This window comes from Argopecten irradians, chromosome 15 (assembly GCF_041381155.1).
Source record: "Argopecten irradians isolate NY chromosome 15, Ai_NY, whole genome shotgun sequence".
Taxonomy (NCBI): Eukaryota; Metazoa; Mollusca; class Bivalvia; order Pectinida; family Pectinidae; genus Argopecten; species Argopecten irradians.
Window position 1 is genome coordinate 13,872,688 of NC_091148.1, and position 16,935 is coordinate 13,889,622.

Genomic DNA, 16,935 nt, shown 5'->3' on the forward strand with positions numbered 1-16,935 from the left:
TCAGCGGTGGAACATCTTTAAAATTACAAAACTATACCAAATAGTTTGATTTATCCTCCTAATACCAGTGTATGGTTTATCTTGACGAGTTCGTCAGATTGTGTTTTGATTCAGCACGTGTGCGCGGTATTACAGTTATAAATAACATCGTATATTAATCTACCAACACGATCTGTGCTTACATAATCTTCTGCACTAGTACTCACATCTGCATGGTTTGCGTCATTGTGACGTCATCACTTTCTACATATAGCAGCGTCCCATTTTATACTGATATACATGATAACCTTTGTCAACCCGAGATGTAAACAAGCTAGAGAAGGGACATAACTCTAGTTTGTATGGCGAAAGCTTTAGGAAATATCTCAAGGGAAATCCCAAACAATCCGTTGTAATATAATTTACTGGAACCATTGAAATCACTCAATGTGATTCCGTATGTGTTTTTTTTTTAATCTAATCATAGAAAAAGTTAATAACAAGGGATATAACTCGTATAGTGCACACCACCATTGAAATATTTCGGAAATTGCCGAAGAGTGCCGAAAGTTTCTCCGCGATGTTTGGATTGGTGCTTTCCAGAGTGCAATTGTAAATTGATTAGATAAGATGTAAACTGTACTATTTAGGACCGAGACCACAATTAATTAATTTTGCTATGTTTCATTGAAATATCTCATTTGTCAAGGTTAACATCCGAAGAGCAAAATCTTAAAGTTTCAATCCAGCTAACAAGCAAAGGATTTCCAGCATGATACTCTCCCTGAAGCCCTTGGTGGTTCTCGTGTCAAAATTTAAGTTCTCGCACTGCACAACCTGTTGGATCACCACAGGTGCACCTTTCCATTTACGTAATATATCATTGGTATATGGATTGAGAAAATAGCTGCGGCCTTGAAAAACATGTTGTTTGCGACTGCTTCAAAATATCAAAGATATTATATTTGTAAGTTTTTTGTTTATTTGTTCGGACACCATTTTTTGTGTTCCATGCTACAGTGACTGGCCAATTCTGTTCCGAAATCGAACTCTGTCTTTGCATCATTTTAGTATACATTATAGGGTAACGAATAAACACTTGATTTTCCAAATAAAGATTTAGAGGAGTTTAGATAAGAAAATGTAAAATTTTTGTATCTTCTTTTCAAAACAGAAAATCTATTATCACGATTCAATATTAACCAATTTGACTTAAACTTACATATATTTTGTAAGTATCTATTTGCGGTTTGTCTAATGATTTCATGTAAAATATCATTCTTTATGTAATCCTGGTTGAAATAAAGAGAGCAATAACTACACCCTGCAATAACGAATTTTTAATTCTAAAATGTCCTCTGATGATGGATATTGCCTTGTTTTAGACATGTATGTATTATAATTATGCAACATCTTGTAACATACTTAAACCTTAGTTGAGGGACATCATCTTTATAACGGCGGTACATATGATCGTACATTTACCTGTGTTATCGTAACGAAGATAAAACTCGACGGAGTAGTTATTCGGTGAAAACTCGTTGGTGTAGAAGTCACTCCTCCAACATATTTCAACTGGCTAACACATAAACCTTTGCTTATCAACGAAGCTGCAAACAGTGTGATTTACAAGGTATTATATTTAAGTTATAAATTAATGATAATTTGCATGTAACGAACATTTTTTTCTATTTTATTTTTGATTTCAAATGTTAAATTCTCTGTATATCTACATAAGCAACTGCCTCGGGCTCATAGGGACCTTACACGAATTTCTAATCAACAGTATATAGGTATTATGGTATCAAGGGTATGAACTCAACGGAAAGAGAAATGATTTCTCTATAAGGGAAGATATACTTCATTGATATATAGAGCCCGTTTATTTATAAAAAATCTCACTTAATATTTTCTTGGTTTACTTTTCAGTTGAGGCCAATATGGATCTCGTCACTATTGTCGATGAACAGAACAACACGTATACGTTTAAACGTTACCAAGGTTACGCGTTCAACAAGGAAGCCATTGGAAATGTGAGAGATCAGCTCGAGAAAATAGCTCACCGCGAGATCAGGAAAGACGATGTACTAGTCTGTGTGTTCCCGAAGGCTGGTAAAGACGATTAACTAAAATGATAACAATCTGAGCAGTTAAAAATAATAGCACATTGATACACATTTATAAGAAAACAACTAACTAAATGCGTTTTTCTTCACATATGTCATAATGTTAAAGATTTGGAAATTACTATACAGTTATCGAGTTAATTCATTGAAAATAGGTTGTCATAAAACAAAAGATGGAGTCCTTCAGCTATAACTCCCACCGGGTAGCCATTTTGAAATAATTTAAAGATGCTCCACCGCTGACAAATGGTATTTTTTCACCATCAAAAACAGGAGCAGACGATTTAGTATTTTTCTTCAGTTACAAAAGTTACTTACTTTACATCATTACCACCATTGAAAAGTTTAAGCTTCTAATTTTACTTCAAGTTAAAAATATGAAAAATAATTAATTGCATCCCGAAAAAATTCCGTGTCACTATATCCTATATGGAAGGAAGTACTGATTGCGCATGCACTAAAGGCGAAATAAATCATTTTATGTTACTTTTGTGTTAATTAGACATATATATACACAGTTAAACACCAATTATTTTTCAAATGATGAATATCATTTATGCTCTGTCGGCGGTGGAGCATCTTTAAAGTGCACAGATGCACAAAAATTCAGAAATTTTAATGTTTTTACCTATCCATTCTCATAATTGATATTTTGAACCTAAATTTTGATCTGGATTTAATTCAATCTTTCCTGTAACGAGCATTTCCATTGACGTAAACATTATGTTATCAACATTTCATACACATGGACGCAATGATTTCATAGAAAAATGAGTCCCTCAAGAAATTTTGAATGTTGTGGATTCAGATAGGATTCTATGGATTGATTTAGATATATTTGTAACCTATGTAAATATAACACAGAGTATACAAGACCATTTTCATTTACATATACAGACTAAACTATATTTGACATTGTGTTATTCTAGTAATAATCGAATTCCGTTGGTGGCAATACTTTGAAAAGAGTAATTATTTATTTTGAGTACGAGTGGGCTCAGGTTGACAAGTGGCCATAGTCAGGTTACTATATTTTAGGTAATTATAGATATTACATGAGGATATTGTCCTCCGAACAAGGTTATCATAGTGTTATCTGAACCTGACTTAAAGTACAACATCCTTATAACTGTACACGTGACACCGTGACACTGACTATCTACTGTGAGTAAATCTAGGTGATGGGTCAAGGACGTAATATCCACGGTTGTTTTCCAGATAACACTGGATTCTTATAAACGTATGTCTGTAGGATACGAATTACTCGAAGTAGAAAATATTGGGAAAAGAAGTAATTCTAACATTGTGGACAGAGTATTGCCGACATTTCAATGTCATCTGCCCCTTTGTTTTTGGAAACATTAGTGACCGTTCTTAACATGTAAACTGATGTAAACTGAACATCTATAACAAGTGTATGCATCAACTACAAGCTTGCATAAATTCTTTAGCCAATAAAAAAAACTTGCGAAAATGTCTGTTAGGATCAATACTTAGTCCCGTCTTTACACATTACAGAGTTAGCTCCCTTGCGGGTAGGTATTGATTATGACTGTATTATTTAGTGAGCGAAACTCACGTCGTTTTCCACGAAAATTATGACATTACGCTTCCAAACTCATGACGTCACAATCAATATCTACCCGATAAAGTAGATGATTTCGAAATATGCAAAGACGGAAATTTATTGTTGATCCCTTATCCTCTAATGGTAATACGGGTGTGATAATCAATAAGACGAGAAAAGGTCAGAATTAACTTTTATTGTTTCAAACCTATCATCTCTTCATTTTTCTTTCAACATCAAGCATCAACATTAATTAGAAAGATACTAACCATATGCGTCTACTGCTATGTCATCAGATTAAAATATAACCAAAACATATTTAACTATTTCAAAATAAACACACAAAATTCAAAATTAATGAATATAAGAAGTTGAAAATACTTAAACCATTGGTCGTCCATCTACTTCTAACATGTCCTTTATATTCGCTAACTAATAGGAACATAGATAATATACTTATAGCAATGTCTTTAATTAGGTTAGACAAATGGCAATTGTTTAGTTAATGATATTATTTTAAGAGAAATTTCATATCGCACCCATTACCAGCCATACATCGTGGTATCAGCACATTAGGTCAAGATCTGATATAGATACGATATCAAAATTGTCATACCATAACCTTTTTATCATTTAACTGAGCCGTGTAGCCATGTCATACGGCCATGTCATAAATATCGTATGATACGTGTGTAATAAAACTATTGTGACGTCATCCATAATAATGACGTCGTGGTTAAAATATGACGTCGCACGATTGTCTCTGTAGACGGAAACGTCAAATCCGAGTCTGATTTTGCCGCTCCTATACAAAAATGAAAATGAAAGTAATGAATGTTAGATCCTCTATTAATTAACGCGTTGTAAAAAGTGATAAATTTAAAGATGCTCCATTGCTGACAAGTGGTAATTTTTCATCATCAAAAACAGTAGCAGACGATTAAGTATTTTTCTTCAGTTACAAAAGTTACTTACTTTACACCATTACCGCCATTGAAAAGTTTGAGCTTCTTATTTTACTTCAAGTTAAAATTACAAAAAATAATTAATTGCATCCCGAAAAAAATCAGTGGCACTATATCCTATATGGCATGAAGTACTGATTTGACATGCACTAAAAGCAAAATGAATTATCTTATATATTTTTTTGTGTTTATTAGACATATATACACACGATTAAACACCAATTATTGTTCAAGTGATGAATATAATTTATTCTTTGTCGGCGGTGGAGCATCTTTAACAATTTAAAAATTGTCATTAAAACATATTGAGTAGATTTTACATAACAGTGAAATTTGATTCTTATAGACATACAGTAGGTCTTACGTTGAAACATGTTAAATGAATTATTTTTTATTTTTTTTTATATATATTTTTTTCCACAAAATTAACAAGATCATAGTGTAGGCTTATATTTGTACTATCACTTCTACAAAATTGACTACGGATATCCATTTGGACAAAAATATTTGGCAAAGCGATTTAATTTCAGTATGGTCAGTTATAATAAGGACATGAAGTCGAGTGGAGAATTTGTTGTCTTTGTCCAATATTGTTTTGTTTATGTTTTAGTACATGTACGTAAATGGCGATCGAAGCTTCGGCGATGTGGACAGAACTCGATTTGGCCTGATCCTACCTTTATCTTTAAGACTTCTGTCATCATTCTCAATTACCATATCAAATAGTTTTATGAGAGTTTTTTTTATCCAATGTCCACATTTAAAAAAAAGTACAATGTACCCTTTGCACCGGAAACCGAATCGAAAAACCCGGATGACGTGATATCAGCCCGGACACTTAGATAACGACGCGGACAGCGTATCCCATGTGATCAAACATATTTTTCACGCGTCCCTCCATGGCAACCGCCTATCTTTCCCACGGATTCATCTCTCTCAACAACAACGAAAAAGTAAATCAAGCATTATGTTTAGTTATCTTTATACAATAATTGTACCAAGCAATTTATGTTCCACATGGCAAGGTGATATGAAGGTTTATGTACGCTCTAATCCTAGGGAAATAATACTCCTCCGGGTAAATAAACCTCCATATCAACTTGTTACCAAGACCATAACTGTATAATAAATTCGCTTTTATCACCAAGGTACACACTGGCTTTACAACACTGTGAGGATGTTAAAATCAGGTTCCCTAAAATATCACGGAACTCCAACATGGATGGAATTTGAAGACTTCAATGCTATCGAAAATATGCCATCACCGAGAGTTTTCGGCTCTCATATGCGTTTCCGGTTTCTCCCAGAACAAATGAAGCTTGGACAAGGGAAGGTTGTCACCATTACTCGTAATCCGAAGGATCTGGTGGTGTCCATGTATCATATGATGAGCGCCATGGGAGATCTTGGCTACAAAGGCACTTTTGAGGGCTTTTTAAGGATTTTTCTATCAGAAGAATGTAAGATTTATCATCAACTTTGCTTACTGATTTCTAGAATTTGAAAATAAAATTAATGTATGTATAAAACTATTCACAAGTTGGAGATATTGTCTTACACATGGGCAATTCTGAATTATATGCAATGAGTTATATATGCTGTAACTGTGCAAAAATTTTGACTCCTTCACATTTTTTCTTCAGTAATATATTGAAAAGGTTTGATGAATAAAACTGTGCAAATCATTCAATTGTACAGATAAACGTGAAATGTGCCTTATAAACATAAGTTAAATTTTTTATAAAAAATTATATTTTTATATTCTATATTTTTCTATTTTCTATTTTTTTTTTAATTTTATGCACTGTAAAATTATTGTTTTCCATTCCTGATGTATGATATAGATGGAAACATACCTACATCAATTACTTTACAATTACCAATACTACAGTAAAAATGTGAAATGGAAATGCACACCACGGCTTGACGTCATAGTATGACCGTATGTACTCATTTCACTGTGCTGTAGATGTTAATATATCGATTATTGGCAGCACAGAATAAAAATTATTTTCAGCTATTTTTTGTACTTTAAAAAATAAAACTTATGTATATGCATTGCAAGTATTGTAGTAATTCACAATTTTTTTGTATTGTTTATGGAAAATAAGATATTGAAAAAAACTTTCATTGATTCGTTGGTATGAAGGTTACGGCATATATAACTTTATATATTGTAAAAATCTTATTTAAAACAACAGATCATTATTATCACTTTGTTCGGTTAAACAGAGTGAGTATTATCATCTGTATTTTAATCGTCTCTTTGTTCAGTTAAACGGAATGAGTATTATGATCTGTATTTTAATTATCACTTTGTTATGTTAAACGGAGTGAGTATTATGATCTGTATTTCAATCATCTCTTTTTTCGTTTAAACGGAGTGAATATTAGGATCTGTAATTTAATCATCTCTTTGTTCGGTTAAACGGAATGAGTATTATGATCTGTATGTTAATTATCTCTTTTTTCGGTTAAACGGAGTGAGTATTAGGATCTGTATTTTAATCATCTCTTTGTTCGGTTAAACTGAGTGAGTATTAGGATCTGTATTTTAATCATCTCTTTGTTCGGTTAAACGGAGTTAGAATAAGAATCTGTATGTTAATTATCTCTTTGTTCGGTTAAACGGAGTGAGTATTATGATCTGTATTTTAATTATCACTTTGTTCGGTTAAACGGAGTGAGTATTAGGATCTGTATTTCAATCATCTCTTTTTTCGGTTAAACGGAGTTAGAATAAGAATCTGTATGTTAATTATCTCTTTGTTCTGTTAAACGGAGTGAGTATTAGGATCTGTATTTTAATCATCTCTTTGTTCGGTTAAACGGAGTTAGAATAAGAATCTGTATGTTAATAATCTCTTTGTTCGGTTAAACGGAGTGAGTATTAGGATCTGTATTTTAATTATCTCTTTGTTCGGTTAAACGGAGTGAGTATTAGGATCTGTATTTTAATCATCTCTTTGTTCGGTTAAACGGAGTGAGTATTAGGATCTGTATTTTATTTATCACTTTGTTCGGTTAAACGGAGTGAGTATCAGGGTCTGTATTTTAATCATCTCTTTGTTCGGTTAAACGGAGTGAGTATCAGGGTCTGTATTTTAATCATCTCTTTGTTCGGTTAAACGGAGTGAGTATTAGGATCTGCATGTTAATCAGATTGTATAACTAGATTGAACACTCATCAGGTAAATATGAAATGACCAAAACCAGTAAATAACGAGTTTTAACAGTTCATTGTGATGGTACGATAGAAATGCGTTGATCTGCAGTAGAATGGGTATCCTCAATATTCAAGGAGATGCTATCATTGTCGTTTTACACTCCCCTGGAAGAGAAGAACAACTTTCTAATCACAGGCATACAAAGACTTATTTTGAAGATTATGCAGTAAGCGACTACCAATTTCAAAGCCATACACATCGATAGAGGTTTCAGTTTTTTCTATCCCATAGTCCAGGGGTTGGTTGATATTACGGCAGTGGTTTTGATCCCTGAAATATGTGTTAGCAAATCCGAAGGGTCTCTGGGCAACACCAGATGAGTCAAGTTGTTTGGTGCTTTGGTATGCATCACCAGAATCAACTAAGGTTCACTGGATGGCGATGATGTATCTGTAATCTCCAAAGGTCGTCTCTGGACAGGCCTGTGATTGGTAATATTTTTCTGAAATGCCTTCAGTTAGGTTATGACATATCCCAAGGGTTATATAACGACAGTGATAGGAACACATGGGATATCGATGATGCCGAGTAAATAAAACATTATTGGAATGCAGAAATGATCCAGACTTAATCTGTTGTCGATTTTTTTTTTTTTTTTTTTTTAATTATTTTTCATTTGTTTCAGGTTTCATGGGAAATGGAACATGGTTTTCATGGATGAAAGACTTGCAAGAATGGAAAAGTCCAAATTGTCTAGTTCTCTCGTATCAAGATTTTAAACAGGTTAAAAGCATCACATATCGAAATAAATGGAACATGTCTTTCAAAAATTATAGAAATAAAAGGAATTTAATATTTGTAAATGTTTTCACAGGGATATTTATGATGATTTCTTTTGTATGAAACAATACACAAGTTACATGTAAAAATGAAGAGAAAAAAAAAACATATTAAATTTAGATATTTATTTTAGATTAATTGAAAAAGCTTATACACGAGTAGAGTGGACCCGCGATAATCCGAACGCCGATAATGTGTAAAACTCACAATTCGGACGGAAATAATGGGAAACGGATTTCATTGGGTTGTCCGAAGAATTCGCATTCCGGTGTTTTGAGCTGGGGACGCAAAGGTTTGGATTATCAAAGGCCAATTGTTTCAAATAATGCTGAGTGTTATGATGGACCATTGCTGAAATCCTATTGTATTTACGCCGATCTAATTTCGTGAACTCTAACCTGTTGGGTTCGCGACGATTACTTATTCACAAATCAAGAAGAGCTTTTGATATCTTATTTACCAAAAAAACTACCAACAATTTGAGAATGAAAATACTTAAATAAATTTTGTACATAGGTTTTAATTTTACTAGTATAAATGATAGCTGAAAATGATTTTAGCAATTCTGCCAATAATCCTTTTATCAACATCTATAGTGCAGTGAAATGAGTACATACGGTCAGACCATGAAGCAAAGTTGTGGTCAACAATTTCATTTCACATTTTTTTGTTATTATTTATTGTAAATTGATTTCTGCATGCTTGTTTCCATCTAAACATACATCGGACAAAAATTTACAGTGCATTCATTTAGTGTTGTAACTAATGTTTATAAATAAGGCATAATACATATATATGTTTGTCTGTCCATGCCAATGATTCACTCCCAACTTAATTCATCAGTTCTTATGGTTTTCAATAGATTACTGCAGAATTAATTTTCGCACATATAACTTACATCGCATGTGAAAATTATTTGGCTTACGGTACATATTGGATCAAAAGACATCGTCAAATCAGCCGTTATTATTCATCACATAGTTTCGTTTGTTATTATTTAATAACAATAAGACGAAGCCCGGTGATATTCCGCTGTCATAATATCATATCAACCAATAAAAACGACATCATAAAATGTGTGACATTTTAGCATCACAATCTATGCAAATAAAATTATTTGTTCAGCATCGAGTTAACTAAAAGAATAACTGAGAAGGGAAAATTTAACATGCGAAGTTTTCTTTGCAAATTGAAAACTCACGTATAACAAAATAAAATTGTCTTACTTGTTGAATAAAACACTAGAGTTGCAATGCATTCTAATTCTGGCTAAAACTACAAATAATAGCTAAAGATACTGTCAAAAAATCATCATTTTAATATCTACAGCCCACAGGGGGCCAACTCAATGAAAATGGATATTGTCATACATTTTTGTATTTGGTGGATGGACTGATGAGTATATATGACAGTCATGTGAATTTTTTTCGGAAAATATGGGATTTGAAAAATTATTAAAAAATCGGGATATTTACTATTTATAAAACAGAGAAAGGGACGACAGTCGCCATATTGGATTTTTTACCCCCACCTCGATTAAAATTAATTTTTTCACAATAGTATACCTTTTTTCCCAGAGTCATAGTCACGCATCAGTCCTCCGATAATCCATGATCACACACAAACCATGCAAAAGCATATAAACGATGTCTATACAGTCAAACGCAATATTTTAATCCAAAATTACCGGCGCTTTCTGACTTGTGACATCGAAAGCAACGTTCTAGTGAAGAGCGATTAGAGTGACTTCCCTTGCAATGTCATTCAATGGGTTTAGTCAGAGGCATTCCGATACGTTTTAATATTCAAATTTTCCGCGAAAACAAACGTATCGGAATATCTCTGATTAAACCGATTGAATTACACTGCAGGGGAAGTCACTCTAATCGCTCTTCGCGAGGACGTTGCTTTCGATGTCACAAGTCAGAAAGCGCCGGTAATTTTGGATTAAAATATTGCGTTCGACTATATAGACATCGTTTATATGCATTTGCATGGTTTGTGTGTGATCATGGATTATCGGAGGACTGATGCGTGACTATAACACTGGGAAAAAGGTATACTATTGTGAAAAAATTAACTTTAATCGAGGTGGGGGTAAAAAATCCAATATGGCGACTGTCGTCCCTTTCTCTGTTTTACAGTAGGCCTAAATATCCCGATTTTTTAATAATTTTCCAAATCTCGTATTTTTTTAAAAAAACCACATGACTGTCATATATACTCATCAGTCCATCCTCCAAATACAAAAAATGTATGACAACATCCATTTTCATTGAGTTGGCCCCCTGTGCTACAGCCCACCAGTGAGATGAGTACACACGGTCAGATCAGAGTTGTAATGAGTACACACGGTCAGATCAGGGTTGTAATGAGTACACACGGTCAGATCAGAGTTGTAATAATTACACACGGTCAGACCAGAGTTGAAATGAGTAAACACGGTCAGACCAGAGTTGTAATAAGTACACACGGTCAGACCAGAGTTGCAATGAGTACAGACGGTCAGATCAGAGATGCAATGAGTACACACAGTCAGATCAGAGATCTAATTTTGGCTTAGCAACATTAATAATTATTTGTACAATTAAATGGGAATCTTACAATCTGACATGAAAAATAAAAGAGTATTGCGTTCGTACGCAATAGTATTGCTTCAATAACTTTTTGTTTTTCATGTTCTTTCCCAGACACTGTACAATCTAAATTTACATAAGTAGCATATATAAATCACATGCATGCCTCCAGAGTCAATCTTTGAAGATGATTTAGAGCGCGACGTCCATTTTAAAATCCATATACCAAAGTAGTCAACCACCGTGTGCCGGTATTCTATTTTTTGGCATTCATCCAAGTACCAAGCAAACTGTAGCATCTGCTGTCGCCCACCGATCCTGTAGCTCTATTATTTAGTAACCCCTGAAGTATCTGTCGTTAAATGTTCAATTATTAATTATTTTACATGTGTTTCAGAATACATTCGAGAATGTTAAGAAGCTGGCAACATTCCTAGAAGTGGACCATGAAGAGTCTTTCTTACGCTCTGTAAGTGAAAATATTCAATTCAACAAAATAAAGGAAAGCCACAATCTCTCTACCCCACCAAATGATCGATGGAAGCATATTACTGAAGATGGACGGTTACCGATTTATAGAAAAGGTGCGTAACAATCTGAAAGCCATATTACAGGGTTACCTCCCTTGCGAGTAGATAACCAATTGTGACGTCATTATTTTGTAAGTGAAACTCACGTCCTTTTCTCTGTAAAAGTATGACGTTAAGAAAAAAAACAAAAAACCATGACTATGCCAAGGGTAGATAACTCTAAATACAGAATAAAAACCAGATTTCAGATAAGAGATATAGATTGAAGCAATACATTTATTTATAACTGACAGCACAATTATAAAGCTGAAAATAAAAAAAATAACGCTTTTTATTAGCAATGACAGCATAATGCTTTGCAGGAAGAATATTACAAAAACATTAAGGTTATTTTCTGCCGTTGTTTATATTTATTTTATGCCTGAATTTATGTTTTCTATTAATAAGGGCACAACGAAGTGCGAAGCACTTCTAAGGTAACACGTACACGAAAATGTAACAAAAAAAACCCAATCTTTTCAAATTCAATCCAACACACTGACAGCTTCAGTTTGCGGCCGCCATTATCTTTTACCCACTGTAAAGAAATCCCATCAGCGTGATGCGATGCTTTGAAGTCATCTCATTATATAATCAAGCGGTTCAAACGCTTTAATGATCCGACGAACACACTAATATTCATCCGGCAGAAGTTTATGATCAGTGCTATTTGCTCTTTATTTGCAAGCGTTCAAGTGAAACCAAAAACGGAATATCTGTTACGGAAATAAAATGTGGATTTCCTTCTCAAATGGAGGTTTGCGGACAAGGACAGAGTGTGAATATATGAATAAAAAATAAACAGAAAATTCGGTCGGCTCCGTTATTACCATAAATTGAACTTTTTAACATTGTATAATTAATGGTTTACTGAAAATCTGGCTGCGGCCTTTAAGGCCTTGCCTTCAGTCATATTATATTTTTCTTATTGCAAGACGCGTATTTCAAATAAAGAATATATTTATTATAATCACCTGACATGCTTTTCCGCTATAATCAATTACTATATTTTTTATCAATTGCAGGTCAAGATGGAGAATGGAAAACCATGTTTACTGTTGCCCAAAGTGAACAGTTTGATAAAATATACAACGAAAAGGTGAAAGAGCTAGGACTGAAAATCAACCTGTAGTTTCGAATTAAGCAATGAAAGAGTCAGGACTCAAAATCAGCCTATAGTTTCGAATTAAATAAAAGAGCCAGGACTTAAAGTTAAGCCTGTAGATTCAAATTTAGCAACTTGACAGAGCTAAGACTGAAAATCAACCAAATAGTTTCGAATTTAAAACCAAGCAGATACTTACAAATGACCGAAGCACTTCACTCTTTGTGTTCACATAAGTCGCAACTCCCTGTGAGAGTTAACATATGATCAAAGTAACTGATAAGAGCTTGATGAGGAAAAATACATTTAAAAGATTCCATAACCTACCTCATAATTTAAGACTTTGTGCGCGACAAGAGATGAGACAGGTTGTTCTTTGATGTGCATCAAAAGAATTAAATAATGGCACATTGTGGTCAACAGTGTGGCTTTGAAGTTGGGCATCGTTGTCTCTGTAATCTTCAAATGAAATCTGCAGGCCTGTGATTGGTCAGTTTTTCCTCCTGAAAAGTCTACATTTTGTAGAGGTTTATGTTACATTAAGATGACCTCGTACTCCTTGAAACGAGAGAACATGTAATTTATGTAAATCTGATATATATTGACGACGAAATCAGTTACCCTTTCATTAAGAATATGAATCAGTGAAAATGTACATTCCAAAATACTCAAGTAAAAAATAATGCAAGGGTCAACAAACATTAAAAGCTTAAACGTATACAAACAATCTGATTATTTGAAAACTTTGTGAAATAATTTCAAATCAATCTGTCTGTGATGTTCATGACGCCTCTGCAATCGTGTTGATGATTATTATAAATTCATATTAAAAATGTTATACCGCTGACAAATAGTATTTTTCTCTGTAAAGCAGAAAAATTTCTATTTTCCTTCAGTTATATAAGTTACTTACTTTATCCCTTTACCACCAAATAAAATGTCTTATTTTTCTTCAAGATAAGAATATTAAAAGTAATTAATTGCGTCCCCCAAAAAGTCCACGACACTATGCCCAATATTGAATGAAGTACTGAGGTACATCCACCAAAAGTAAAACAAGTTATTTCATATTATTATGTGTGATAATTAGACATACATTTACATGAGTAAACACCGATTATTGTTGAACTGATGAGTATCTTTTATGGTCTGTCGGCGGTGGAGCATCTTTAAATTGTCAATTGCATGTATTGATATTTAAGGATTAACTTGAATAGATTTTTTATGTTAATTAGTTATAACACAAAAATCAGAGTGTACTCTAAATAAACCGCGACTCTTTTGTCTATGAAATCATTACGCCGTCATCTCAGCCAATCAGAAGCAACGTTACAAACGGCGACGCCATTTTTTCCTTTATTGGCTGATATAGTAAATTTTTAAGCCAATGAAAATGCTCGTAACAAGCAAAATTGAATAAAAGCAATTAATGTAGGGCATTGATATAAATATTGCTTAATTAAAATGTAGAATAACCTGTCTTAATGACCACCTCTGTATAATGACCACCTGCTGAATACGACCACTTTTATAGGGTCCAAAATGACCAATTTCAACACATTTCAATCTAGACTATTTCTCTCCGTCTATTGGGTGTTCTTCATAGACAGATGTACCTGTAATGTAATATTGTATTTACTGTGTGCCGTGTATATGTATGTATTATACATATGTGATGTCTTGTAATTTAAAGATACTCCATCGCCGACAGAGCATAAATGATATTAATCTCTTGAACAAAAATTGGTGTTTAATAGTGTATATATATGTTTAATTAACACAAAAAATAATATAAAATTATTTATTTTGCCCTTAGTGCATGCGCAATCAGTACTTAATTTCATATAGGATATAGTGCCACGGAATTTTTTCGGGATGCAATTAATTATTTTTTGTAACTTTAACTTGAAGTAAAATTAGAAGCTCAAACTTTTCAATGGTGGTAATGGTGTAAAGTAAGTAACTTTTGTAACTGAAAAAAAATACTAAATCGTCTGCTCGTGTTTGTGATAGTGAAAAAATATCATTTGTCAGCGGTGGAGCATCTTTAAACAACTTTTACATATCGAGCTCCCGTGACTTGTACTAATCTATACTAAGCCTAGGCGATACTGTTAAGTGATTAAGATGATTTCAAAGCTTGAAAGAAAATGTGATTAAATGTGGTATTTTGTCGATATTTTGAGGATATTATTATTATTCGTGGAAAATTATCATTTTATTGATATCTGACGTTTTGCAATGTAAATTAATAACTTAAAATGTATCTGAATTTTCTGTATTCGCCGATCATCCGTTGTAATAAATAAGGGATGGTACTAATAGGTCATTTTACGACTTTCCCGGTTGTAAGGAAAATATTTTGCATGACTACACATTAGAGTCAGCTACATAATACATGCTATTCAAAACATTCAATTTTCCCTGGCTTCATATTTATTTCAGAGGTCAATTTTTTATGAGTGAAAGTGGATGTTTTCATATTAGACTAAAATTGAAGAATTAAATCATGGTGACCACTAGTTAAGCATTTGTTCTATTTTATCATTAACACTTTAATTCACATTTAACAAGTATTTGCTATTTTGAGATTGATGTTTAGAACTTCATGTGAATCTTTACATCTTTACATGACCTAGTTAAGATGATTACGTCATAGGGTCACGTGGTCTGGGTGATAGAGATAATTTAAGTAACATTCAATTAAAATACCATTTGTAAGCGGTGGAGCATCTTTAATGATATCTTCTGTGAAGTAGGCATCATCAATTTTTCCATGTTTAAAAACATGTTATTCCAGTTTGTTTAGATAATGAGAGAATCTCAAGCACCATCTAAAAATCGTAAAATTACTATCATCAAAATACTCTTATTTTTCACCCATTATTACAGAGTTAGCTCCCTTGCGGAAGGTATCGATTATTACGTCATCATTTTGTGAGCACAATTGACGTTTTTTTCTCCGAAAAGTCAATCTCTCCCACAGTTCATTGCGGTCCCCACATGCATGAAATTGCCGAAAAGTATGATATTACACTCGCATCACATGACGTCACAATCAATATCTACCCGCAACTCATGCAAGTTCAATATCATCAGATCTCATAGACACAACTTAATGTCAACTTCTTATGTGCGAATCTCCTGCAATGCTTTACTGAAAGTAGGATATTAATATTGTGCCTGCTGCTTCACAGCAGGATCGTAAAAGGCAACTAAATTAGGGATATTTATCCTCGTTTCAACCAAGATCAAAATAATATGTCCGATGGTCCATTTGCACCAAAGCCATATCTCTTTTGGAGAAATTGTTTATGTGAAAAAATAGTATCCTCGATACCCAAGGGGTTACTATCATTGACATACTGTTCACCCCTGGAACATGCCATAGCAATATAGAACGAATATACGTACCCGGCCTACTATACCTTTCGGCCGGGTACGAATTGGTCCCTATATGTGTCGTAGTGGAGCACTGCCTCCGAAATTCATTCGGGCACAGTTTTCCATACTTTTTTTGTAGATTTCCAATTATTTTATGCGTATACATGCATTTACATATCATTTTTGTCCAAACATACTACCATTTTTAATATCTACCGTACCGCTCACCAGTCGTCAATTTCACAATTTGTGGATTTGCCATATAAATTCCCTTCAAAAAGACTTTCATATGTACTATGCAATAAAAATAATGCCTCGATGAGAATTTGATATTTTAAGTGGTTCAGTTTTATTGCCTAGTAGGTAAGCGATATCAAACAAGTACGATAAAATGCAAACAAACGTTTTACATGTATAATGGTTTGCATAATCATTACTTTGCTCCATTAGCAGTAATAGGCACTAATTGTTGCTCTAAAGACGACATCATTTTCTGTCTAAAAGTCTTTTGAGCTACAATATTGCAGCTAAAAGCGACAGTAAAGACAGAAGACAGAAAACACTGTCCATTGATACACTGTGGATGACTGTGTGGCTTTGAAGTTGAGCGTCGCTTTTGGTCGTTTTTTTAACTGCCTCAAGTATACTACGAGGTAG

The 16,935-nt window shown here is 33.4% G+C and overlaps 1 protein-coding gene across 1 annotated transcript; it reads left to right on the top strand.

The window, feature by feature from the left end:
- Positions 1-1,525: 1,525 nt before the first annotated feature.
- Positions 1,526-13,335, top strand: LOC138309493 (amine sulfotransferase-like). The gene is made up of 6 exons (XM_069250706.1): positions 1,526-1,612; positions 1,909-2,091; positions 5,786-6,097; positions 8,490-8,587; positions 11,618-11,804; positions 12,815-13,335. The coding sequence occupies exons 2-6, from the start codon at positions 1,920-1,922 to the stop codon at positions 12,919-12,921; spliced, it is 876 nt and encodes a 291-aa protein (XP_069106807.1). The 5' UTR covers positions 1,526-1,612; positions 1,909-1,919; the 3' UTR covers positions 12,922-13,335.
- Positions 13,336-16,935: the final 3,600 nt, after the last annotated feature.